A 27,621-nucleotide genomic window follows, 5' to 3' on the forward strand; every position below is an offset into this window, starting at 1 on the left:
AGGGGAACAATCCAAAGTCAGCCATATTGATTTCAGTGTGAGTGAAGTACATTAGATCGTTCCCACTGAAAAATTAAGGTGTGTGTATAACTTTAGCAAAATTTTCTGTATTCTGTAAAAGCAGATCACCTCCAAAAGTTTAAATTATGGTACCTGTGGAGTGAACTTGGTTGCAAATAAGTTTTGATTTTGACGAAAACCAAACATACTGAATGGACTGCCAGTCTTATAACATTGAAACATTATATGCAAGAAAGAATTGGACATAAGCAGGTGAGCACTAAAGAGCTTATAAAGGTATCTGATATGTGGCGTGTTATTTGTTGGATGCATTTAATTTTTTAATTTTTTTTTTGTAAAGGCAACTTCTTGTTTTTCTTCAAAGTGTCCGACTATCAACTGAGTGCTATACAAACCTAAAGAACATCTCAACCGTCAATAAGATGCTTATGTCTACTTCACATTCCCATCTGCATATCAGCAAAATTATAGAAGCTGTCTACTTCTCTGGAAGCCGATGCCTTGTCCTCCGATACAAAAACCTGTAGTTTAAAAGGAAAATGAAAATCACTAACATGCCCTCAACCAGATGATTTTATACAAGATTCTATTTTTAAAAAACTGGATCATATTGTTAAGCCATTCCTACTACTGAGTCAATTCAAGTTAAAAGCCAACTTAAATCCTGGATAAAACAGTAATACCAAAGTGAGAGAAACATGTTTTGTAGTTGGCTTGTTTCAAACATGCCATAGTTATCATTAACCACAGTTTGTCAATTTGGATACTGCAGGCTGTGGTTAAGCAAACACATTGGACCAGTCACTATGCTTCTATTAAGCCTTTCGCCGAGGGCTGAAACATATGCTGCCCCAAGCCCCTTGCATGAAGGAGGGGATAAAGTGTTAAAAAGTAGTCTTAATTTTGAAAGTTAGCATTGAATTAAAAAACAAACTGGTTTCAGAATCAAGCACTCTTGTGAATAACTATATTTCAATAACTAAAGTAACTGGCAAATGATACCAATAGCTCTAGAAAACTCTAGAACCTGTGCTGCTACTCACCTTCGCTCCACTGAAGACATTAACAACAACGTCTTGGCACACTGCTACAGAACCGTCACCACAGAACTCTAGCGCAACAACGGGACCTAAGAAAAAGATAGTATCTTTGTCGTTAGGAATTTTCAGATATTTGGCCCAAGGAAAATATCTGCACTCTTTTCACAATAAGAGCAGAAGCAGTCCTTGAGAGAAAAAGCTGTATCTCAGAAAACAAGCCTAGTGTTACACCAGAAGTCTGAAACCTACACAGAACCTCTCTCCACACTCCCAACTATAACGCTACTCCCCCAACAATCCAGAATAATTCAGTGAAACTACTGAAAAACAGCCACCTAATTACAATTTTTACCAAAAACATATTTATATATTCATTTTATATTATTTATATACTACCCTTCATTCAAGGATCATAGGGCAGATTACAGTATAAAAACACATAACATACTAACAAACGAGACAATAACCCCCCCAAAGTTTGAGAGAATACAACAGCATTCCCTCAAGTCTAAATATATGAACTAACATACCGGTACATTTTGACCAGCAATACATGTTTGAGAAACAATAATGCCTGTTTAAATATTAGGTTTACCTTTTGAAAAAGAAAATGCTTATGTAGAAGGGCTTAGCAAAGCAACTGGTAAACATCTTAACTCCTTTATATAAGTCTTTCTTCAAAAGATATATTTAAACATGCAAATCAAAGTGCTTCAATGACTTCATGGGGAAAACAATACATTACACTAAAGCAACTAAAGGTTTTGTCATCCTTATTTGCTAAACCAACAACAATTTCAGCAGCAAATATATTAGGAAAGCATGAAACACCAGGCAAAATATTGACTTTCTGTTTTAAACAAAAAAAGTGAGCATTATCCTGCTGGTTAGAGGTGGACATAATATGGTCTAATAAACACAAAAAGAAATAATTAAGTTTCAGAAGTATTACTCCATTTTTTACGGGAAGGATAATGTTCCTATAAAGATGAAAATGTTCCTATAGGCTGTGATTTTCAAAACTTCTTATTGCAGTTGGTTTTCCTGTAGATATGCGACAAAAGGAAAATCTTGCAAAATCTTTGCAGATGGAAGAAATTAAGAATGTCATGCATATGATGAAGACCAGGAAAGCACCAGGGCCAGATGGGCTTCCTACAGAGCAATATAAGGCATATTTATACTTTCTGACCCCTAGGTTTTGCTGTGTTTATCAAAAGCCTTTGAATTAGGCACCCTGTCAAGCTCAATGTATGATGCATATTGTTTCTGTAGATACCTATTTGGACTTCTGGAGAGCTTATATCAACTCATATTTTCAACTTTAGATGTAAGAACTAATGACAACTGTATTCTCAATGTGAGATTATGGTTATTGTGCTTTTTTTATGTCCTTAAAAAAAAGTTTTTTATGACACTTAAAATGTGTATCAAAGAATACAACTTCAATCGTTTTATTAAGTAAATTTAAAGGAACAGAAGGGTTTGTTTTTTGGAGTAGCCATACCTTTTTCAACTAAAGGGATAAATTCAGTCGCTCTTTCCTGGAACACTCGCCGAGCATCATCTGCTTTCATGGAAACCTCTTTAGTCTGCACTAGCCAGAAGCCTTTGCCAGTCATCTATTTCAACAAGAATTAGAATTTCTTATAAATTAACTAAATATTACTTAACATACCATTTTGCTTCCATAAAGACTATAACCAATATATGCAAAAAATAAATAAATCCTGTTTATAATATTCAGTCATTTGCTTCACCTTTGTTTCTTTATGCTTCCTCCCAGAGGTGGGAACTGGAATAAAATAGTGGGGAGGGGGGCAGGTAAGCTCTGCCCCACATTTGAATGCAATGCATGTCAACCATGGGAGGAGACGGTCCCCTCAAATATTTTATGGTGGGGCGAAGGGAACTTAGGCCCAAGGAGTTGGCTCCTATACTTCTTCCCCATTTTATTGTACCTCACGTTATCCACAGCTATTATGTTCCAAAGTGATAAGCCACTGTGGCAAGTGCACAAATGAAAAATGTGAGGGCACCCACAGATGAATGGGGTGGTATATAAATGGTATAGCTAAGGTTTCTGCATTGCAGGGGTTGGACTAGCTGACACCTGGATCCCTTCCAAGTCTTCAGATTCTATGGTTTTATGGTTCTATGAAATGGTGCTCTAAGGAAAATTATTTGATGCGGCAGAACCTTCCAGCAAGGCAATCTTCTTCAAGTCCCACTCTGATGCATACAGTGCATCAGAGACCCTTCCTTCACTAGGAGGACAAAGGTAAAGCAAATGACTGAATACAGTGGTGCCTCGGGTTACAGACGCTTCAGGTTACAGACTCCACTAACCCAGAAATAGTACCTCAGGTTAAGAACTTTACTTCAGGATGAGAACAGAAATTGTGTGGCCGCAGCGCGGCAGCCCCATTAGCTAAAGCGGTACCTCAGGTTAAGAACAGTTTCAGGTTAAGAACGGACCTCCAGAACGAATTAAGTTCTTAACCTGAGGTACCACAATAAACAGGAATAATTTTCTTGATCATAGCCTTTTTATGCAAGCTAACTGGACACAATCCATGGTCTTATCCAAATCTGATGAATTTTCTCCAATGGCTAGGTTAAAAGAAATAAGTATGCTACAGGATGAAGTTACAGCACCCCACCCTCACAGTAAATTTCCTATCTGCACAGTGAATGTGGATATAGGAAAACGGATAAATCCGGAGCAATAGTTTGGCTATACCAAGTACAACTTCCTAGCAGCCATTTAGAAACTAAAGAGTAGTTTGGCACTTAAACGTACGTCTCTAGAAAGGTTTCATAGTTTTTAAGAAATACAAGTCAAGATGTGAGAGACAGCTGTGTGTTTCTTACCTCATCAATTAACTTTCTAGCATTGGCAGTTGTATAATCCCCAGCAAAGAATACTGCCAGGCAAGATTCTTCACTGTGCTTTGGACGTCTACCCTGCGTAACTGGAATTATGCTCCTGTTGGCATCCGTTGAAATCCTGACAGCTTTCAGTTCCTCAGCAGTTGGCAGTGGCACATGGTCCTGAACTAAAGCGTCCGCAGCTAGAAGACTCCAGTTGTTCTCTCCCGATACTGGTGTGAAATCATGGATATTGCTCCATGTATTGTTAAAGATGCTCAGCCCTGCGTCTTTCAGCTGCAAAGCCAGCTCTGGGTAGTAGTACTGGAAACACCCAAACTTCATACCTGTAGATGATTCAATGATGGGTTGGGTGGCACAGCACAGAAAGACGTCCATCTTTCTGCAGTCCCGGGTACGAAATTGTTGGCAAGCCACTACACATTTACAATCTTTGCAATCGCGGAAAAACACACTCCCTTTCACAGGTCCTAAAAATATTCGGCAGTTTGTACAGTCATCAATAGTGATTGTAGCTGAGTGGTCAAAGATGTAGATATTGCAGTTTTCACAGTCCTGAATAACAAACTGTTGCCCTGCAACTTTCCCAGGTAAACGTCCTACTGTTTCGTCCTTGAGTCCAGAAAACATGTAGTCTTTGGGATCAATCTGAAAGAAAAGCACAGGCATGTAGCAAGACAATATGCTTAATAAGCTATCCCTAAGAGAAAGTTAGCACATTGTGGTGAATGACTTAATTCTTTTGTGACATTGCTGTATTTCAAAGTAATATTTTATCTGTTATTTATATAAGCAACTGTCCTGTTACTCAAGGTTAAGAGATGCAAGGAAGGACATTCTTTTTGGACTGATTTTTGTTGCCAATGAATGTACATGTGGCATACAATGGTCAACCAGTCAGATATGAAGTTGTGCCATGAAATAAAACTGAACACACAGAAGTGATGCCTTTTCACTGATAGAATAGCCTTTTGCAGAACATAATTGCTAAGGTTTACAGTTAAATATGTACGCTGGGGAGGGGCTGTAATTCAGCAACAGAGCATATGCTTTGCTTGCAAGAGATCACAGGTTCAATCCACCTTCCCTCCCCACCGGGGGGGGGGGTGGGGGGGGCTGGGGAAAAAACTCCATCATGAAATCTTGAAGAGCCATTGTCTTTCAGTATCAACAATATTGAGCTATATGAACTGAAGATCTGACTTGGCATAGGGCACCATCATATACTCCAGACTAACTTTAATAAGGAAAGGACAGAAGAATGATTACTGTTTTTAGGGAGTATATTATAGTTAGGTAACTTTAGGCTATAGATAGCAAGCCAAGTTACAACACATCCACAACGTCGACAGATAATTGAGGTAATTCAGAACATAATAATTTAATAAAATTAGCCAGCAAGTCGTATTACTGCCAGAAACAGAATACAAATAAAGTGCTTTTTAAACCTGCTATTTACTTAGAATACTCATATTCTGGTCTATTATACCAAGAGTGATTAAAAATCACCTTTCAGAAGACTCTCAAAATAAAAACCACACTCAAATCTAGTACAGGAACAGAAGCATCCATGTAGAACCAAGACTATTCAGGCTGCATTTCATGCCATCATTTTTGTTCTTCCCTGGTGTCATAGCGAATTGAAGGCCAAATGCTAAGAGCTGCTTTGTTTCCTTTTTGTCTTCTTTCCCCATTTTATTTGGTAATGTTAAGAATGCAGTTGAAGCACTGTTGCAATCTAGTTAAACTTCCTCAAATATTCATTTTCCTCCCAATTCCTTCAAGGAGCAAAAAGTAAAACTGACTTTTAGATACTAAATCTAACATTTGTATATTACCATAATGCACGGTACACAAATTGGTAACTTGCAGAATGCAGTTCTTATCGACTTGAAAAAGTTCATTCACACGAAACACTAAACTGTGACTTGGTGATAGTGTTAGAAACTGAGATATGAAAGCTAGGAGCTAAATGGCACCTTAAACCTAGCTTCTGGGCACAACAATGGAATGTCTAGGTGCGCTTTTTTATATAGTAAGACTACAAAGCTGAAAATGAATGAACTGCAGCTAAAATATTATGTTCATTTTTCACACGGTCTAGTCCTTCCCCTGCCCACCCCCCTAATATTCTTAAAAGGGTCTCTTCTCCAGTCTTCAGAGAGTAGCTGGAAGTGGGAAGACAGAAAAAGGTCCTCCTTTCCTTCCACTCTGCAGTTTTAATCTGAAATCTTAGGTGCAGTACTGCACCCCAGAGCTCAGAAACTGTTCATGCTAATGAAATTCCCTTTCGCAAAATGTGGAGTTTCGAACATTGGTGATAGAGGAATGGTGCCACAGTAAGCCTTGCTCCTTCTGTATAGTCTTAAGAAGCAGTCTGGAATGTTTTGCTTTGTTTGCCATGACATCCAAATTGTGACAAACCATCGTTAACATTAACTATGGTTTGTTGAAATAAGGCAACTTCAAAGTTGCATCTCTAAACCTTTTCTAAAAGGGATCCCTACATATGCTATTAAACCCAGGTAACATAACTATGTTAAAATAACTATTCAGTTTATTTACTAAATCCCTTATAAAAAAGGAAGTTGATCAGAAAGGGGGGGAAACTCCCAAGTCACATCACAGTAGTATTTTTGCTGTGAAATGTTCTATTTATACACTACATGCAGATACATGTACATAGTTTTCTTTCTAGCCCCAAGTGGAACTAAAATTGCCCAGAAAGCAAAGTTACACATATTGCTGGGAACTGTCACACGTTTTAGTTCTCTTGTTCTACCCTGAAATATGCTTTTAAAATGCTTTTAAAAGTGTATTGTGAATGTTGAAATTATAGATAGTCCATGATTGAGCAAGGCAGGACAAGAAAAGATACAAAGGCATGTCACGAACTCAGGAATGCCCAGTAATGCTGTTCTCTGTAACTGCACTGCACGAGTGTGTGTGGCCTGTTCCGTCCTGCTTCATTCCATGCTCATATACCAGATATTTTATTTAGCCTTCTGGCAGAGCACAAGAGAATTAAAAGAACAGGCAACCAGAGAGCCAGTGTGGTGTAGTGGTTAAGAGCGGTAGTCTCGTAATCTGGGGAACCGGGTTTGCGTCTCCGCTCCTCCACATGCAGCTGCTGGGTGACCTTGGGCCAGTCACACTTCTCTGAAGTCTCTCAGCCCCACTCACCTCACAGAGTGTTTGTTGTGGGGGAGGAAGGAAAGGAGAATGTAAGCTGCTTTGAGACTCCTTAAAGGGAGTGAAAGGCAGGATATCAAATCCAAACCAATTAAAAATTATAGCTACAACACCACAAGTTCATACTATCTACTGTACTACAAATGGTTTTCTTGCCTCATGTATGAAATGTACCTGTAGGAAACTCTTGAAAAGTGGTTACAGGCAGACTAAAACCTGACCTACTTTCATCTACATTCACACAAGCCCTTCAATAAAGTGAGTTTTAGGACCTAAAATTATCTGAAATTAAGGCTCACCCACATTCTTTATTTTCTAGCTATATTTGAAATATGAAAGTATAGCCAATTAGATTATGATTCTCTTGCTAATGCCAAACCATATATTCTAAAAAGCTGCAGTAGACAGATCAGAATCTACTGGTAGATCTCGCAGGGATCTGCAGTAGACCAGCAAGAGCTACAGACTCCCAATTATTGAACAATGTCTACAATATAGTATTTTTATGTAAATTAGGCTGCTGAAATGAAGAAAGCTAACAAGGAGTGGACTTGATTTAAAATATTAATTTGTTTCTAGATGTTGGCTGGCATCCATCAGTCTCAGAAGACAATGGAAGAATATGTCTTCTGGGGTGAAGTCAAACTGTTGTAGAGTTATAGCACCTGCTGTGAGGCATATGAAGGCATCCGGTTGTGCTCTTTACCACGTAGTTTCTTCTCTCTGCGCTCTTCCCAACTCAGTTCCTAGGCTCAGCATGCACTCATAGGCCTGTAGTTCTTTAATTCTGATTACATGCTTTCTCCTTATGTCCCTGGTCCCCCCCCCAACCCCTGTTCTTAGGGTTCAAGTAAAAAACCAAGTAGATTTGACAAGGCTGGTCTGCTCACTCCTGCTATAGAAGAGCTGGAGAAGATGACACTAGGAAAATTTATGCAGAACTAGCCCTGAATTAATGTGTGTGTGTGTGTGTGTGTGTGTGTACACATACTACAGAGAGAGAGAGAGAGAGAGAGAGAGAGATTTTAATTCTCAAAAAGCAGGTCCTCATATAGCCCAAACAGCACCACTTTGCATTTTCAGAGGAAACCATGATTTGCACAAGTACAAAACAAAAACAAAAACTTGGGGCGGACGGACCTAAGCAAGCTATGAAAACAACCCAACAAGGTCTAAACATAGATTCAGAACATTGCCTGGACACTGAGGTGGGAGAAAGAGAGTGAGTATCTAGAAATTTGAGGTGGAGTATTTCACACGGCAATATTTGTTGCAGGTCGCACCTGTGCAATATTTATTACAAGTCCTTCTCATCAAGCAGCCTCGTCTGCCTTAATTCCAATCCTCCCCCATCACCATCCGTTTTAAAACATATTAAACTGGTGGCTTTATTTAATCCACTTAAGAGCCTTAGGTGACAAGGGCATTTGACCATGGTTAAATATAAATATAAACCTTAAATTTAAGTGTGTCAAGTCTGCTGCAGGTAAGTCTGCAATGCTTTAGAATAGTGATAGCACAGGGAATTAGTAGTTTACCTAGGCACTCTCTTTAAAAGGAAGGGCTAGTCCCTGAAACACATGGGCATTCATCTGCTATATGCAGTCTCAGAAAAGGAACAGACAGGCCTAATGACAAGAGGTGGGGAAAGTGCAGTCCTCAAGACGATGCTCGGCTGCACTGCCATAATCCCTGACCACTGTCCATGCTGACTAAGCCTGTTGTGAGTCTTGCAATATCTAGAGGAGCACAGATTCCCCACCTCTAAGCATGCAGGATGGCAGATATTGGAAAATCAAGCTCAACAATAACTTCAAATGAAATGAAATTTGAAATAACACACCAATTAATATTTAACCTGATCACTTCAACAGCATAGGTAAAGGTAATGGTACCCCTGCCCATATGGGCCAGTCTTGACAGACTCTAGGGTTGTGCGCTCATCTCTAGAGGCCGGGAGCCAGCGCTGTCCGCAGACACTTCCAGGTCACGTGGCCAGCGTGACGAAGCTGCTTTGGCGAACCGGCACCAGAGCAGCACACAGAAACGCCGTTTACCTTCCCGCTATAAAGCGGTACCTATTTATCTACTTGCACTTAAGGGTGCTTTCGAACTGCTAGGTGGGCAGGAGCTGGGACCGAATGACGGGAGCTCACCCCGCCGCAGGGATTCGAACCACCAACCATGCGATCGGCAAGTCCTAGGCGCTGAGGTTTTACCGACAGCGCCACCCGCATCCCAACCTTCAACAGCATACTGCATGTTTATTTCAAGGACACTGTCACTCTGAAGAATGGAATTGTGTTTCATTTCCATATCTAAGTTGGGAGCAATTCATACCCTAACATATAAGAGGATTCATCCTATGTAGGACAGTGGTTCTCCAAGGGGGCAGTGGGATGGCTGACGGGAGCAGGCACCAAGAATCTAGGGCAAGCACCCCCAAACTCAGCCCTCCAGATACTTTGGGACTACATTTCCCATCATCCCTGACCACTGGTCCCGTTAGCTAGGGATGATGGGAGTTGTAGTCCCAAAACATCTGGAGGGCCGAGTTTGGGGATGCCTGGTCTAGGGGCTACCAGGGGTGTAAATGATTAGAGGTGTAAATGACTATCAGACTTTGAAAAGCTGGTATCACTGATTTAAATGCATAAATTATGCTGAATGAAACTAAATAGTTTAATTGGATTTTGTATACAGTAATTGTGCAAATGATTGTCACTGTTTCGCATTTTACTGTCTAGAATTTTATTGTCTTGCTATCTTCCTTAGCACATCATGCAAAGCACTTTTCTCAGTAAAGTTTTTTTTATAGGGCAGGGGGTACAGGGGATGAGTTTATGGAACCAAGGGGACAGTGGACTAAAAAGAATGATGGTGTCATACAAAGAAACATTTTAGACTCCTTAGTATGAGATCTATCAAATTGCAAACTATACTGTTTAAGGGAAGTTCCTTTCATTACCACAAGAGGAAGTTGAGTCAAAAACTACAGAAAAGCTTCCTCCGTTGAAATCACCTCCACCACCTATCAAGCACATGACCATAACATGAGTCAAGTGTTACATTACCTCTAAATTTTGAAATACCCAATGCACAGAACCATCTAAACAAAAAATCATTAGGGAGCCAGGAAAATAAAGTGTATGCGACCTCAAAGTGCGGCTTACATAGTGTTGTGGAAAGAATGCAATTAGTTAGCAAACAAGCACAGAATCCTCTGCGGGAAACAGCTGCCTTGGCTACTACCTGCACACTCATTGCCAATTCACAAGGGGTTGTGGTGGGTAGGAGGGATGAAATAAGAGGAAACCATTCTGTTTTACAATCAGATACACAAGATTACAATGATTCCCTCTTTGCTCAAAATCCTAGAGCGATAACTGTATCAGCTGCCAAACACAAGCTGTGCTGAGGTACCTCAAAGGCAAATCGATTGGTGGCATGATTTGAAATACCTTTTGCAGGCTGCTGAGAGTGAAAGTACAAAACAGCTTATTCCACAACCCGTTGTTGTAGTCTTTAGGATCCCACAACACTTACTATGCATAGTAAGGGCAGATTTAAGGAGTTAGATAACCACCTTCCTTAGGGATAAGAAAGGGATGCGCTAAGTGATGTTGAGCTTGCTCCTTAAGCAGGTAATAGGATAAGACGTGCTGGAAAAGGAAGTACACGCAGAGAGGAAGGAAGAGTAACGAAAGACAGAAGACGTGTAAAAAGAAAGGAACTCGGGACGTCAGCAGAGAGGCGCCGAAGAAAACACATGATGAGCGACATGGAAGTCCACACGTAGCAGAATTGCTTGCACAACATTAAGGACATTAAGGTACCTGAGCAATTTTGGACCACAACCACCACCCCAGCCTACGGAAGGGCGTCTAAATACAGATTTTTCTGCAAAATCACCCCCCCCCCCACGCTCAGATCCAAGAAGTGTGGCTCCTTCCACCCACCCTCTCCCGAAGAGGCACTTGGAAGAGCCGATGGGAGGAAACACCCAGGCTTCCGCCACCCCAAGCCGACCCGTGTCTGTTCTAAGGGCGTTCACACGTGCATCCTTGGCAGAAGCAGCGGGGAAGGAAGGAGCCCCAAGGGGAGAAAGGGACGTCCGAAAGGAGGATCACGCGTGCAGTCAAGGGAGAAGCAACGGGGGAGGAAGAAAGGGAGGAAAGCAGAAGCGCGTGCAGCTGGCCCTGGCGGGGAGTGGGCGGCAGGGCGGAGGGTTACCTTGGCTCGCTGGTCCCAGCTGTACTGCGGCTGCTTCTCGGCCTCCGAGGGCACCGCGACGTCTCCGTCCCCGCTTTCGCCGCCGCCGCCGGGCTTCGGCTCTTTGGCCTGCTTCCTCCGCTTGGAGAAGAAGCAGCCCATGGCGGTTCACCACCTCCTCCGGCCACACCGCGCAGCCCGCCTCCGGGATCGCGTAAGGCAGCGGCCACCACCCCAGCCGCGGCTCCCGCTAGCCGAATAAGCCTCGCCTGGCCCCGCCCTCCGCTTTAAGCGCCCGCTTCCGGCTTCAACCTCGCCCGTCTCCCAGGGCGACGGAGGAGGCTCCGCCCCCACGGGCGAGCGGCAGCCTATCGGCGGCTCGGGTCGGGGCCGTCAATCGGACTCGTTGACGAATCGGGAGGCTCTCCTCTTCTTCCTCCCCTGCCTGAGCCTGGAGGCAGAGGGAGAAGTGGGTTTTTTTTCCTTTTCTCAAAAAATAATAATAATGGAGGGAATCACTCGCTCCTCCTGTTCGTCACACTTTGCTGTCTTTCAGGGCGTGAAAATAAATAAATAATCCCTGTATTGCAAGGGGGTAGGACTAGATGACCCTTGGGGTGCCTTCCAACTCTACAGTTCTCTGATTCTAAACAGAAATGTCTTGGGGTCTGAAATATCCCCTGGGGACGGGTGGGGGAGTGTACTCTGTACATGCTCAGATGCAGGTGTGTATGTTAATTGTAGCCAGGTATGCTGCAACTACAAACTCATATTTGGCAAAAGGCACCAGGGCCAAGTGCTTGTTCATTTTCTCCCAAAATTTGGCCCTGCCCAATAACTAATGTGCTCTGGGAACTATTTTATGGCCTCCGTTAAGAAAATTTTAGTGCGTTTATCAGGGTTATGGGTGATGCTGTAAAGTTTATAGCATAAAGAGTCTGCCATTTGCTTGTGTACTAAACAGAGTTTGTGGCCAAGGGCTTCACACCCCATTGCTTCCTCAATCTCATTAGGTTTTATTTCACATTAAATGGGAGACAGATAGGTGTGCAATCCTATACACCACTATTCAAAAGTAAACCCCTTGGGACTTTCTCCCAAGTAAGTGAAGAAAGGACTGCAGCCTTCACATAATAGAACTTACAATGGAATCCTATGCTGCTTCCTCAGAAGTAGGCCTACGAACCTTAAAATACTAGGCTGTCTGTATATTAATAAGGAATAAAGAAGCAGTGGTTGCTTTAGCTGAAAGCTAGAAGCTTCAGTACAGACAAAAAAATCTACTTCTTCACAGAGTGTGTACTTAAAACAAAAGAATTTGTGACCACAGGATGTAGTGATGCCACCAACTTTGGATGGTTTTAAAAGGGGATTAAACAAATTCATGGAGGATAAAGCCATCACGGGCTACTAGTCCTGAGGGCTGTGTACTACCACCAGTACCAGAGGTGGTTTGCCTCTGAATACCAGTTGCTTGTGGGCAGTAATTGTATGATGTGTATAATAGTTGTTCTTCTGGAATCATCATTCAGGGATATGGAAACATGTAATAGTAAGATCAATTTGTAAATGAAGAACTTATGGGACTGATTCCCTGTGTTCCCATGTTGCAGTGCAGAATTCAGTCTATTGTGCTAGCCACTGGGAAAATGAATTGCTCACTATTTTGTATCCTTCTTCTTTTGCCTGATTTCGCACAGGCTTAGGCAAGCCTAAACAAATGGAGTTCAATGGATACACAACCCCATTTTTGTGTGCATAGTTAGTGAGAAGTAAGCTCTCCTGTATTCAGTTGACAGGCAAGGGAAATATGTTCCCCACATGAACTTGAACTCCTGTCATCTCTGACTATTGGCCATGGTGGCTGGAGCTTCAACATTATTTGATAGGGCCACAGGTTCCTCACACCTGTTCTGAGTAAACATGTATAGTATTAACATGCTTAACAAATGAATAACCTTGCTTAATATTTACCCAACAGAATATATGGTAAACATTGCAGTTCTCTTTGGGAAATGCTGCTAGTGGACTCCAAGGAATTAATTATCCCAGTTGTTGACAGTACAAAATATCAAGGGACTAAAAGGAGAGGATGTGTGAAAACAGTTACACCATAAATAATAATCTGGCTCAGATTTCCTATAATATTTAGCATTCAGTTAGAAAGCAAAGGTGGTCAAATTGACCTATTAGAAAAATGTCAAAACCCACATTACAGCAGTATCTTTATTAAGCCAATGTGGCAGCATGCAAGCTTTTGAATTCTCCACAATGCTTCATTAGGCTAGAAGGTAAACAAAACAAGAGGAAGGGAGGGGTGGAAAAATTTTGGAGCCAAAGATGGAGTCTGCTTTAAGTCACAGTCTTAAGATGAAATATGGGAGGTGACAGACATTTATATGAAGTTCTGCAATGTACTTTGCTGGCTTGAGGTTGCACCAAAGAGTGCTGGAAAAAAAGAAACATATATAGTAATGTTGTGTGCCGCCCCAGTCAGATGGGTTGGGTACAAATAATGAAATAATAATAATAAATAATCTCAAAGTGGTGCGAAATTCCAGAGGTTCCAGGTGCTTGCTCAGAATTCAGTTTTTTTGGAATGAGGAATAGTGGAGACTATGGTATCTATGATACAGTACATGGTTTTTAAATGAAGGGGCTCACAGCATTAACACCCCAAGATGTCTTGCTTCTCCCCTAGTCGCAGCCTTGGATTCAAGCAGAAGTCAAGCATGGTCGCACTTTCTGGCTTGTGCCTGCAATCTGCTTCTAGCCCAGCTCTCTCTCACACTGGCCTCTGTCTTTCTCACTGCCATCCATTTGCCCTCTGGGACAGAGCAATCTCCTTTGAGATACCTTACTTTGGTCACCATGACCCTTGCCTGGCTAATTCAACAATGAAAACCTGTTAGATTTTAACACTTGCTGAATCCAGGAATTAAGAAAGGACTCCGGCATCAGATAGTAGAACTCCCCCGTAAACTCACGATAGGAATTTTTAGAGTTCACATACATTATATCAGTAATCCCTACCGCGACCCTATAAGGCAGGTCTCAGTTTAACTATCCTCATATTGCAGATAAAAGGCTGAAGCTGACTGACTTTGTTAAGGCATCAAGTGAGACAATAGTTGCGGTGGAATTTGATCTGGAATCTTACCTGTGTGCAAACATTACTCCACACCAGCTCCTGAAGCACAATCTTATCTAGACTTACCTGGAAAGTACTCAATGGGTGCATTCGAGTTAAGGATGCCTAGTGTTTCTGTACCAGCATACACATTGCTATTTTTCTAAAAAAAGAGGTGCCAGAACTCACCATGAACGCCTCCATTGTTCTCTTATAATGGCAATGGCACCCACCTGAGAGGTGCCAGAACTGTGTTCCAGCAAGTTCTGGCTGAAAAAAAACCCTGGACAGCAACTTATTTTTAATTTATTGGTTGCGTTTATATTCCACCTTATCTCCAAGGAGCTGAAGGTGGCGTACATGGTTTTAATCCTCACCCAGCGGGCTTCATGGCTGCGTGAAGATCTGAACCCTGGTCTCCCAGGTACTAGTCCAAGACTGTCACCACAACACCACAATGGCTCTCTTGTTTTTTTGCTGGAGGGACACTGAGAATGGAACAGGCGTTGCGGCAGCCCCAAACCCCAAGCTTCCCACTAAGCTCCCTTTTCACTTCTAGGTTTGCAATTTCTGAGAGAGCAGCATCGACAAGAACTGGATGCCCACCCTCTGGCAACTCAAGGGACTTTGAGCTTTCTCTACTCAGCGTGTGGTGTACCCTGGCTGCGGAAGGAGGCGGTAGCATGGCCTGCACCACTTCAGGAAGTGGCGGGGGGGGCGCCTTACATCGAATATGCTTCTTGAACCCTCGCCCAATTAAGCACAACAACAACAGTCAGCAGCAGACCTTTCCAAGGCAGCGGACGCGGGGAGCATTCGGACACGATATTCCCCCGGAAAATATATATATTGTCTGCAATGGTACGGCCGTTCTCCCGCCTGGTTGCGCTGCCGGCGCAAATCCCGCCTCAGTGCGGGAGCGCAAGGAGGTGGCGCCGCCGCGCAGCTGGGAGCGTGGCAGGCCTTAAAAGAGGCGGGGCGGCGACGGCAGCGGCGAGAGACGGAGCAGTAGCAGCAGCAACGCAGCGAGGACTACAGCAGCCGGCAAACTTTGCCTGCCGGGGCCTGCCTACCGGAGAGGACCCGCGCAGAGGCGGAGTCTGTCGGCGGCGGCGCGCGCGCCACTGGGGATGAGGCTGCTGCTCCTGGCTTGGCGGCCACAGGCTGAGCGAGCGTAAGAGGCTGGCCAGGCATTGCAGAGGCTGCGGGCGGCTCGGTGCGCAGCTGCTGCGGGCCGGGGAAAGAAACACCGGCGGAGGCGGCAGCGGCGGCCCCAGCACCCCCAGCAGCATGACGCGCCCTCCTCCGCTCTTGCTCCTTTCGCTGCTGCTGCTCCGAATCCCCGGGCCGTGCTCCGGGGAGCGGAGCAGCAGCGCCCTGGAGGAGATCGCCACGGAGAAAGAAGCCGAGGAGAGCCACCGGCAGGACAGCGTGAGCCTCCTGACCTTCATCCTGCTGCTCACGCTCACCATCCTCACCATCTGGCTCTTCAAGCACCGCCGCGTCCGCTTCCTCCACGAGACCGGCCTGGCCATGATCTACGGTGAGGCTGGGGGTGCGCGCGCGCTTGGAGGAAGGAGGAAGGAGGAAGGAGGAGAAGGACAGGGATGGGGAAAGAGATGGGTGTGTGCGCGCGAGATAGAGATCGCCTTTGATGCAAGCGCCTGCCGCGAACAAAGGCTTGTTAGCACACTTGCATCAAATCCAGTAAGCAGAAGAGGGAGTGTGTGCGTTTGTGTGTGTCTTGCAAGGTCCTTCCGTTCCTCGCCTTGCTTTCTCTCTCCTTCATATACGATGACACAAAACTCTTCTGTATGTTGCGCGCGCGTTTGTGTGTGTCTTCCCCGCCCCCCTCCATCGAAACCTTATTTATTTGTGGAAGCGCCATGAATGTCAAGGCGATTTGCTAATTCCACCTGCCCTTGGCTGTGGAGGCGGGAGGAGGAGAGTTGCATTAGATTCCAAAGGGGCGGGAACAGCGACTGTGCCTATGGCAAAAGGATGCTCTGTGGAGGTCAGGGTGGGGGGTACATGGTGGGGTATTAGATGGGCGAGGAGGCATTTGCTCTGGTTGCTTGGACCCCCCCCCATCGTTTCTTTGCCTGGTGGATGCCACTCCATACCTCCTCTGCTTTTTTCTTCTGTATCTTCAGATATATGGTTGTTTTGTGGTGTCTTGCTGGCATCGTTTTCTCAAGGCCCAGGGTCTGGATAAATGCAGATGCACATGTGTGAGCCTCTTCTCAAGTCAAACCTGCACCTCCTTGAAGAAGAATGAGCATCCCTAGCCAGGCCTCTGCTATTTCCTAATTCAGCGTTTCCAAGCTAATGGGGGAACAGAAGGTCAAATTGCTTTGGGCATCATCTGTTTTCTCTCTCTATACACACCACCATATATACCACCATCGTAAGAGGCAAATTATGTAATGTGCATTTCAGAGAGGGCTTTTGCATATGCAAAAGCCCTCTCTGAAATGCACATTACATAATTTGCCTCTTACGATGGTGGTTTGCAGGCTTGTTTAGGGTCATAGGGAGTGGGACAGAGGCCAAATGTCAGTTGCTTTTTACATAATGGAAAAAAATAGAGATGTAAACTATGTTTTCGTGTCGCTTTTCTTAATGGAGATACATTATTATGACATGCTGAAATGTCCCCTGAGGAAACCTTCAGGCCTTATTTGAATGCTGCTCGCTAATTGAACTGGTAATGTGCATGGTGGTGCGGAAGTTAAATTTCTGTACGGTAAACATTTCAATTGTAGTCTTGACAGCAAGATTCTGCCATGTGCTACTTTTGGATTCCCTTATTTTTTTACTGGGAATAAACTGGGCATAATTTTGTTGTTGTTGTTGTTGTTATCTTGGACTCTGTACAGGAAGACTAGACACATCTTTAAACATTCATGCTCTTTAGCTGGAAGCTTGGCTGCCTGCTAGCTTTGTGTTTTTTGTTTTTTTAATCTTTGGCCCTTGGTGCTTCCTGGCTCCCTCCTGATTGTGCTGAAACTCTGCACCAGGAAAGGTTACCCAATGCACCTTAAATCCTTGTGTGTGGTCATGTGATGAAATTAAGTAAATACTGGTTTGGAGCTGTTCCATTTGCTGCTTCTGTTATATCAGATTTCTAAAATGGTTCAAAGTTGCAATGCACAGATGCCATGATCCCGGACTTTAGATCTGATTTTTATATCTTTTGCACTATTATTGTTCCCTGATGTTGTATTGGGTTTCATTCTGCTGCTGTGCTTTAGTCTGTTAGATGTTACGTTTGTGTTTAATTTGGACATTGTTATGATCTTAACTTTTCTGTAAGCTGCACAGAGAACTTGTTCTTTTTTTCTTTTCTTTTTTGCTAAGTACTGTAATTAAATGAGAAAAGCTTGCCCTTTGAAAGGTTTTGTGGTGGAAGATCAAAGTAAAAGTACCATACATTTGTTCCTATTATCTGATGTGGCACAGAACTGGGGAATTGTGATCAGCTCAGTAGCCACCAGATTTGATTAATGACTGGTGCAGAGGACTGCATGTGTACCTACACTGACATATATATAACCTTGTGCTATTTTCCTTTTGCATCTTCAGTATCATAGCAATTCTTAAGTGTTCAGATTTTGATCATAGGCAGAAGTCTGTTGATTCTCAAACTCTGGGTTTGATTACTGCATTTGGTTTCTTCTTTGCTGGTAAAAAATGAAATCTAAAAGGGCATAATGTCTGCTCAACATTCCATGGTGCAGATGTTTATTCTGGTAAGGAAATGCCCATGAATGTTTGCACTGGGCAAAAAGCAACTGTTTCCTCCACTATAACTATTCAACAAATCCTTAAAAGTTAAAACAGTTGAAAAGCAATGGGATTTTCTCTGCTGAGGTTTCTCAACCTCTGACAATCTTCTTAGTCATTTGTTCCCTGCTGCAGTGCTGTGCTGTTGTTGTTGTAAGTCTTCTTCTTTTTTTTAACACCCCGAACACTTGGCAGTAAAGATATGCAAATATTTCCTGTGTGCTGCAATCTTGTGCATGTCTACGCAGAAGTAAACCTCACTGAGTTTAATAGGAATTTCTCTAAGGAAAGCATGTATAGGATTTCATTCTTAGCGTAACAGCTTGCATTTGCATCATTTTCTAGACCATGCAAAATCAGTTTCCATAAGTTATGGGTATACATAAGAAACATCCACATACTTGACCTGGATGAGGATGATATGATACACTCTCACCATGGGACATTTGTCTCAATAATAGGTTCTATGTTGATTTTTATATTTATATAGAATGGTTTTTTCCTCAATTCTTGAAGCTAAATGCATGGAATACAAAACAGACTATTATAGGAAGTATAACATATGTTGTTAGGTTCTATGTACTTAAAATATCAAGAATCTTTTTTTGCGTGTGTCCATCAATAAATATAACATAGCGTTTCTGCCTGCTAAACTGTGTATTTTATTGAGATAAATGGCAGGCTTTTTTTAAAAAAAAAGAAAATTTTAAGACGCAAAGGTCTGTTTTGTTTCACAGAGTGCACATAGTACTGTAAAGTTACATAAGCAAAAACACAGAACCTTTCCCTGAGTTGCTTCCAAACTGAATTGACAGTGAAGAAGACAGCAGAAGGATAGAGGAAAGTGAGCTGGTGAAATTATACACACTTAAGCTCTGTTCAGTTTTAAAAATAGGAATTAAGGAATTAATCTAGAGGCTTGCTTAATTTATGAATTCTTTCTTATGAAGCATCTCGGAAGCAACATTGCAGTACATTAAAAACTCATATGAAACCATAGCACACGTAAAATAAAAGAAAAAAAAGCTATTGCATATAGAAGCAATTTCATGTCCAGTGTAGATACTGACCGAGATAGAAATCTCCACTTAGAAGGTCTCTTGAAAGAGAGATGTCTTCAACAGATGCCAAAAAGACAACAGATGCGCCTGTCCGGCCTACACGCTAAAAGCTTGATTTTTGACATCACATGGAATGGACCTCCTGATAAGATGGTATCTGCAAGATGAGACTTATGTGGCAAAGTTGGGCTTTGAGGAGGGGTTTGAAAGAAAAGAGAGCTGGCACTATCTATAAGTAGGGGACAAAATTGAAGTGTAAGACACAGCGAAAAAGCAAGGGAGAATGAATGCTGATGAGGAAGACTTACCACTTTGGGTATTAAAAAACTTGCATATCTAGGCTGAAGTCCGGTATTAGCTTACTTGAAAGCAAGCCCATTGAATTGAGTGGGACTTATTTCTGAGTATAGGATTTCGCTGTTAACTAGGATTGTATAGTATTTATCCAATCTTTCATATTGCTCCAGTCTTGTATAAAACAAGATAGTAAATATTTGACTATTTATTTTTGCTAAAACTTTGGCAGTAATGTTGTTTGTAGCGTTTAAGCAATGGCTAAACCATTGTTAAGATTTAGACAGGAAGACTTTAACACTAAGTCAGTCTTCTTTACAGCCATATAACATTTATTGCTGGTGTTTAGTTGTAAGCAGTCTCAGCTGCTCTTTATTTGCATTTCAGGGACTTAACTCTACTTCCAAAAAGCACAGAAAAGCAATACTGAAGACAACCCATTGGCCTTTTATTTCAGCACTGCACTAGAAAATCTAGCCTTTGGTGTGGAACATAGAATATGGCAAGCCAATTTGGGAATACTGTTAGTTCTTTCTGCGTCATGTGTACATTGCCCAATCACTGTGTGAGAGGAGAAAAGGGGATTTCCGGACTTACTTGAAAGAAATTTTAAAGTAAATTAATTAAACACTCAGGTTTTTTTTTCTATTTCTTTTGGTAATCAAATTTAGTAACTGCTGTTAAAGCTGTTTCATGCTCATTTCCCATTGCAGGTGTAACTTACGCATGAAAGAGTATTCATCATTGTAGATAAAGGAAACACATGTTTGGGAAGGGGGTTGTTTATGAAATGGGACAAGAGTAACTTGTCTCATGTGGTCATTTTGCTTAGACTCCCATGTGAGTCCAGAGTTTATTATTTAAAACGCAACGAACCTGAACGGTGGGAGAATAAGGATGGATGAAAAGAAGTACTTTTTCACACAGCTGGTAGGTAAACTATGGAATCTGTTAGCTTAAGACACGGTGATGATTACCACCAGCCTGGCCAATTTTAAAAGGGGCTTAGACTCAAGGAGGTGAAAGCTATCAATGGCTACCAATCATGGTGGCTGTGTACTACCTCCAGGGTCAGAGGCTGCACCCCTCTGAATATCATTTATTTCATTTATTATATTTTATGTATTTGTTGTTGTTTTCCACAGAAGTGTTTCAAAGTGGCTTTACAATGTGCTGTAAAAACAACATTAACATAACGCAGGGGTCAGCAACCTAAGGCCCGTGGGCCACAAGCGACCCATGGGGATTGTTTAACCGGCCCATGGACCCCCGCCACCCTCTCGGTTGGCTCCCGTGCGCCACGCTAAGCTGCCACGGAGCAGAGCGGGGACCGCCTTCCGCGACTCTGTCCAGCTTCCCATTGGCTGCAGGAAGCTCTTCAGCCAATGGGAAGCTGTACATGCCTCCTCCATGCCGGAAGAAGTGCTGGAAATAGTGTTTGCACATGTGTGTGCGTGCACTCTGGCCCACTGCGGCGTCTGCGGGACCATGAACCAGCCCAAGCCACAAAAACCTTGCCGACCCCTGACATAAAGTGGAAGAACAAATAAAAATAAACACTGTAAGGCTTCTGTCCCTAACCTGACTTACCTGGGAGGAAGCCTTAAGCACTGCTCACATGCTTTGAAGCCTATCTATACAGCTTATAAAAGCTAGAATTCAATTTACATTTCTTCATTCTTTTTTAAAATTAACCCTGAGATTCTTGAGATGCTGGAATACACGTGGAGCTGACCTGTAAGACATCTTGTTTCTATTCTTTTTTTAAATATGTATTCTGAGTTGATCATGGTGCTGAATTCTGTGCCCCATGCAAAATGACCAGTGTAACCCTTCCAGCCCACTTGCTGGATTCCTTTGAGCCTTTTTATGATGCTGCATCAATAAAACCCCACCCTTGGTTCCTGAGGATCAGTAGTGGAAGGGAACTGTTGCAGTTGAGGTCCCCGCTTGTCGACTTCCCATAGGCCTCTGGTTGGTCACTGTGGTAAACAGATTGCACATTGGGGCAAAATAAATCTTAATTTCGCATATACACTCATGAGGGTCTGAACTGTTGGAGCACAACCTTGGGGTTGTAGTGGACAGCTTGAGGAAGATGTTGGTCCAATGGGCCCCATTGAACCCAGTATGTCTTCTTTTGAGTAAACCTGTTTTGCAGTGCAATCCTACAAAATAATTTGAAGTTTTTCATCTTTAACAGCATTGCCATGGCAACCTTAAACAGTCCTCAGTTCTTAAACTATTTTGCGTGGCAGTTTGATTTTTGTTAACAGTGTTAAAATCCTTTCCTACACTTTTGTAAATGAGATAACTACAAAAGTAGCATTGCCTAGAACAAGGAACTAAAGTTCTGTGCCAGTTCTGAGAACTCTATTAGATATGTGGCACCAATTTCCAAGAACTTTAGTTCCTCATGAGGAAATGATCGCAATGAAAACACAGTTTTGGTTTCTTGTGAAGGCATGCCTTAATGTTGCACTCCTTCACCCTCTATCAGAAACTGCATTTATTATTATTTTAATGTTACCTGTATGAATTAGGGTGGTTTAAGGCAAAAATGATCTGCTAGGGGGTAAGTCTGGTCCCCAGCATCACCACAAAACTTTGTCAAGGTGTGGCAGAAATTCCTTATAGTGTTGCTCTTAAGGAAGACAGGATAAATATTACAAGTTTGAAAAATAAATAAATGAAAATATAGTTAGATAAATATCATTTATATATATATTTTTAAAAGGCGTTTTGTTCTAGAATACATTTCTCCTTGAATTCTCTACTGTGGTTCCAACTTTATTATGAAGTCAAACCGCTTTTAAGCTGATCAACTGATGTGACAAAATATGGTTCTTGAATGATTGTCAGGAGGGTAAAATGGATATTAGAAGTTGGCTTCTGGTGGTTTAAGATAAATGGAAGACAGAAACGATTGGTCTGAATATCTTCCAGTTCTTGCTTGTCTCTTGTCACTAGATATTTGATGCTGGTGCATGGGCGCATTTAAAACTTTTATGGGTAACTGGATCCCGAGAAGCTGATGAAATGCCTACGTTTGAGGGACAAGGGAAGACTATTCCAATAGCGGGGTCAGTTTTGTCCAAACCTTTTTGCCTAGGAAACTTCCTAGCTTATTTATTTTGGATTTCATAAAATTTATACAACACTTGATTGTAAAAGCGAAACGGAACACCCCTCTCAAAGCAGTTTAAAAACCTCCAAGTGTTTTTTAGCTGACTCCTGACAGCAAAAACTGTCTTGATTCCTTATGCTGCATTTTGATCCCCGATATCGCTAACATCCACTAGTCATCCTGACAGTAAAGTTTAAAAAGCTGAAGCATGAATAAACCAGATAACTAAGTGAGACTGCTGCAGTGTGTGTCTGTGGGGAAGCTACTAATTGTGGTTTGTTGGTGTCGTTGTCGGCCGGAGGAAACATTGAGTGATGTTCCGTACTTTTCGCTTTGGTGGTTGAATGAATCTCTGCTTGGATAATTATTTGCTCCTTTTTCATACAAAAAAGCTATTTACAGCCTCTCAGTAAGCAACAACTTATTTTTGTCAGATAGAAAATCAACCATCGGGTTCTCTTGAGCCACTTAGCAAACACCAGTCAGACACCAAATGATCAGCTCTGGTTTCAATGCTTGAAGTTACTTGTAGTAGAAGTCTTAAAGTTCATATATATATATGGCACACTTTTGCAGAAACATTGACACACCCTTTCTGTGGCCATGCCCCTTGAGGAAGTGGTGAATATGTGTACAATAAGATCACAAAACAGTACCCAAAAAAAGGGATAGGCTGTTGCTTGTAGGGCCTGTGTTATTGTCAGGGACTGGACTGAGGAGGAATGGTGGGAATCGTGTGCCCCCCTTTACCTGAACTTTCACAAGGGCAGAAGGACAGTATTGAATTAGAACAGTGGTTTGCAGAGGGACGTAGTCCAGAGGGGGAAAGCTGGGAAATTCTGGGTGAGGAGCAGCTAGAAGAAGAAACACCAGGAGAGAGACAGCTGGCAGATTCACTGTCCTTGGAAAGCATTCCTGACCCCCCCCCCCACCATCGCCTAAGACTAGAAGGGCTCTGAGAGTGATAGAACAGAAAGTGCAGCGGCAACAAGCTCAGATTACCTGACATAGGAGTGGCATAGATCAGGGGTCAGCAAACTTTTTCCACTGTCCCTCAGACCTTGTGGAGGGCCGGACTATATTTTGAAAAAATAATAATGAACAATTTCCTATGCCCCACAAATAACCCAGAGATGCATTTTAAATAAAAGAACACATTCTACTCATGTAAAAATACGCTGATTCCCAGACTGTCCGCGGGCCGGATTTAGAAGGCAATTGGGCCTGATCCTGCCCCCAGGCCTTAGTTTGCCTACCTATGACGTAGATTAATGAGGATGGAGGGGGTGGACCTTTACTGGGAGCAACGCCATTTCTAGAGAGAGAGGCATTCCTTTGTCTCTCGCTGTGATTATTAAAGAAACTATCTGTAAGAACGCTCCTTTTGTTTGATCTGCTAATTTACTGCCACCGCGGGAGGGATCCAGTTCCCCGAAGCCTGACAGTTATTCTGTTTTTTGAGCCCCTTTCAAGTGGGTTGTCTGCCACAGCATGTAAAGCTATACCTGTGTATGAATGGAGTGCGCCTGGTGTGTGTGGGGGGGGAGCTTTAGATTATTTCCTTTTTGTGCAGATTTTGTTTAGCGTGTGGACGCTGCACAATGCTATGCAGCGTGCGGGATTGGCCTTGGAAGACCCTGCTTATGAGTCTGGCATTGGTGGGCACAGAGAATAAGCCTTTTCCATAGTAGTTTCATGCTTGTGGAATTCTCTCCTAGTGAGGAGGAGGAGATGATGATGATATTTACATGCCACCCTGGGCGGCTCTCAACAAAGTATTAAAAGCACAGTAAAACATCAACCTTTAAAAACTTCCCTGAATAGGGCTGCCAATAATAATAATAATTTTGTGTAGCCCCTACTTGAACATATTCTGTAAGCTTCGGGGGGGGGGGATTCAAACTGCCTTTGGCTGATTAATATTCCACAGCCTTTTAAATGTGTTTGTGGGAGGGGGTTTATTGTTTTGTTGGTTTTCTTTCACTATTTATTTGTGCTTTTACCTTGTACTTTTTTCCTAAGATCTTGTGATGAACAGTGGCGTATAAACTACAGAACACCACATTATTATTATTATTTATTAGGTTAAACTACTGCTATTTTTAATGTAGTGCAGTTTCAGGTTTATATATCGCTCCACTGAATTGTGTCTTGAATTTTGTCTTGAAAGGTAGCATATAGGTTTTCTAAAAAAATAAATAGTGGTTCCCTGCAAAGCTGTGCTGCTTGGCATGATTTCCAAGGATGATTTAGCACATGTGTATGCCTGTTGAGTCAATATAGCTGCCTGCCTACCCGCTTCCCATGGTTTGTTCTGACAGGCCTATCGGCACAACACTTACTTGAACTGATTTGCTTCCATTTCTCTTTTCGCTGCAGGTCCTCAGTATGCACTTTGCTGGCGATATCACACCCACAATAGACCAATGCACAGAAGCTTGCACGCTTCATATAAGGGTTAGGTAAGTGTGAATCTTTTCGCCAATATTGTATTTTTTTCGCCTGCCTCAATATTCTTATTTTATACTTGGGTCTTATAAAATAAGAATATTTTAAAGGAAAACATGCCATATTGAACAGCAACAAAGACGTCGTCTTGTGTCCGTGAACAGGCTTTTCTGTCAATTATCCGGAGGGATATGATGTCGCCAGCAGAGTGCATCTGGGCTTGGACTGGCCAATCACTTGACAGCTGAAGGTTATGCCGGGCTGTCACTTTTCCTGGATCTTTTTTTTTTTTGGGAAAGAATTTTTTGGGGGGTTGGGAAAGGTAAGTAGCTATTCTGAAATGTTGCTGGAACATCAAGCTTCTAGCAGTATATGTCTCTGCTGGCAATTACTTTGCTATGCATATGTTTGTAATGTGTGTATAGTCTGAATGTAATACAGTATCCTGATCCAAGGACATGGAATAGAATTAGAAACTCAGTGCAAAAGGCAGGATTCCCAGTCCTCTAACTGGCATAATAGGAACAGGTAGGCACCAGAGAGAGAGAGAGAGGAGAGAGAGAGAGAGAGAGAGAGAGAGAGAGAGAGAGAGAGAGGAAAGGTGGAAGAAAGAGTGGTTAACCATTCTTCTACCACCTGGCTTTCCTCTGCAACATTACCTTTCTTTCCAGGATATGTTTCCTTATTTGTCTACAAAATCCAGTCCTGCAATCAGATTTGGGGGGAAGTGGTTCGATGGGAGGAGTCGGCAAGGGAAAATAAGTGGATGGCAGGAAGCTTAAGAGCTCTCTGCCTCTACAATGCTGCAGATTCTCCCACCCACACCCTGCTACTGCTGCTTTGCATGTTTGAGGCAGGTGCCCGATGGGGAATTCTTCACCGGTTGCCAAATCATCTCCATTTAGCTGGAGTATGGACTTGTGCAACTTCTTTTTCTTGAGAAATGTGTCATCAGCATTCAAAGCCTGGGGGAGTTTCAGCAGCAGCTTGGGACATGGAGTATGGTGTTGGCATGCGCAAAGTCAGAGATCCGACCTAGAGACTGGCATAACTGGAAATCGGCAAGAGGACATTTTAGCTTGGCCAAGGATGGGAAACCTGTGGCTTTTCTAGATGATGCTAGACTCCCAGAGTACTGAAATATACGCCGTAGCCAGTGTTCGAATTACGCCAGGCGTATTTTGCACCTGGCTGTCAGCCACTTGCGACCAAGTGAAGATGGCCAGGTGCCAGGATGACACGTAACGTCTCCACTGTCTGGAGATGCATGCCTGGAGATCCTTGGATCTTGACTGTTCTCACACACTAGCAACACGTCCTGTAGACTTCTACCTGTTGTATTTATCTGCACAATCAGAATTAATTTCAGGAACCAAAAAGACAAATTGAAAAATCCGATATTCAAGCCGTCTGCCCAAAAATGGCAACTAGGCGACTGTAACCCTGGTTTAAGGAGCCATTTGATGCCTAGCTTAAATCTCTCTGTTTCTAACACTGACTGCAGCATGTCACCAAGCAGCCCTGTCTTTTAGAATCGGTTTGTGACAGATTAACCAAAACTTTTGCAGCTATTGGATTCCAACAATCATCTGTCAGAAACCTTTGGCGAATGGTTGGGGGGGGGTAGGTAAAGGCAGGAAGAAGAGACCTGGCGTCTTATTACCAGTGAAATTATGGCGTTTACATTCCCACCCTAGCCCAGCCAGAGCACTGGCTATTTTAAGAGTCCTAGTACAGGAAACATCTCTAGAGTGCTGCTCTGAATGGCTGCTTTTCATTGGTTCCATTTGGCCATCTAGGGGAAGAAAGCTTCCATTGATGTGAAGAGCATCTGTGAAGGATGAAGTGCAAGTAGGAATGATGGACTCTGGCGCTAATGAAAGGACAAATTGTCTTGTTGGGCATTTGCATTGGCAATATCTTGGAGTGTGCGTACAGGCATAAAGTGTTGATGATGATCTTGGAAACCATTTGATACAATAAGGAATAATTTTGGTGCATTTTGGAGTAGTTGTTTTTTAAATTTGCAAGGAGGGGAAAGCCAATTCAGTGTTAGGGTGTGCATGGTATTATATCTCCACCCCCACCCCCATTTCCACTGATTTTTGCCATTTAGATGACACATGTAAAGCTACAAATAGATTTTGGCTGTGTGAAATGCAACATAAATAAGGTCTGCACAAAGCAGAATATGTTATGAATCCTAATACGTGGTACAGATTGAAGCTACGATGTGTATTGGAGAAAACAAATAAACTTTTTTATTTGTTTCTATTTTCATAAGCAGCTAAGAAAGAAATACTAGTTATTATTCCTCCTTTTTCAGTCTGTGTTAGCCAGATGGAAGCATATAGTAACAGTTGTGTGCACAGAGTTGCTATTTCTGTCTCTTAGCGTTACTAGAACAACATTTTCCCC

At 42.6% G+C, this 27,621-nt stretch overlaps 2 protein-coding genes across 3 annotated transcripts in view; one reads left to right on the top strand and one right to left on the bottom strand.

The window, feature by feature from the left end:
* Positions 1-204: 204 nt before the first annotated feature.
* On the bottom strand, positions 205-11,635 carry RP2 (RP2 activator of ARL3 GTPase). The gene is made up of 5 exons (XM_082220139.1): positions 11,379-11,635; positions 3,936-4,601; positions 2,569-2,683; positions 1,065-1,150; positions 205-542 (listed from the first exon to the last, which is right to left on the bottom strand). The coding sequence occupies exons 1-5, from the start codon at positions 11,517-11,519 to the stop codon at positions 459-461; spliced, it is 1,092 nt and encodes a 363-aa protein (XP_082076265.1). The 5' UTR covers positions 11,520-11,635; the 3' UTR covers positions 205-458.
* A 3,773-nt stretch (positions 11,636-15,408) lies between these two features.
* SLC9A7 (solute carrier family 9 member A7) overlaps positions 15,409-27,621 on the top strand; it is a 52,184-nt gene continuing 39,971 nt past the window's right edge. For both annotated transcript variants that reach the window (XM_082220183.1, XM_082220184.1), the window contains exon 1: positions 15,409-16,030. In XM_082220183.1, coding sequence (XP_082076309.1) covers positions 15,778-16,030 — 253 coding nt within the window. In that variant the 5' untranslated portion in view covers positions 15,409-15,777. The remainder of the gene's footprint in view (positions 16,031-27,621) is intronic.

Source organism: Podarcis vaucheri (genome assembly GCF_965113315.1).
Source record: "Podarcis vaucheri genome assembly, chromosome: 4".
Lineage (NCBI taxonomy): Eukaryota > Metazoa > Chordata > Lepidosauria > Squamata > Lacertidae > Podarcis > Podarcis vaucheri.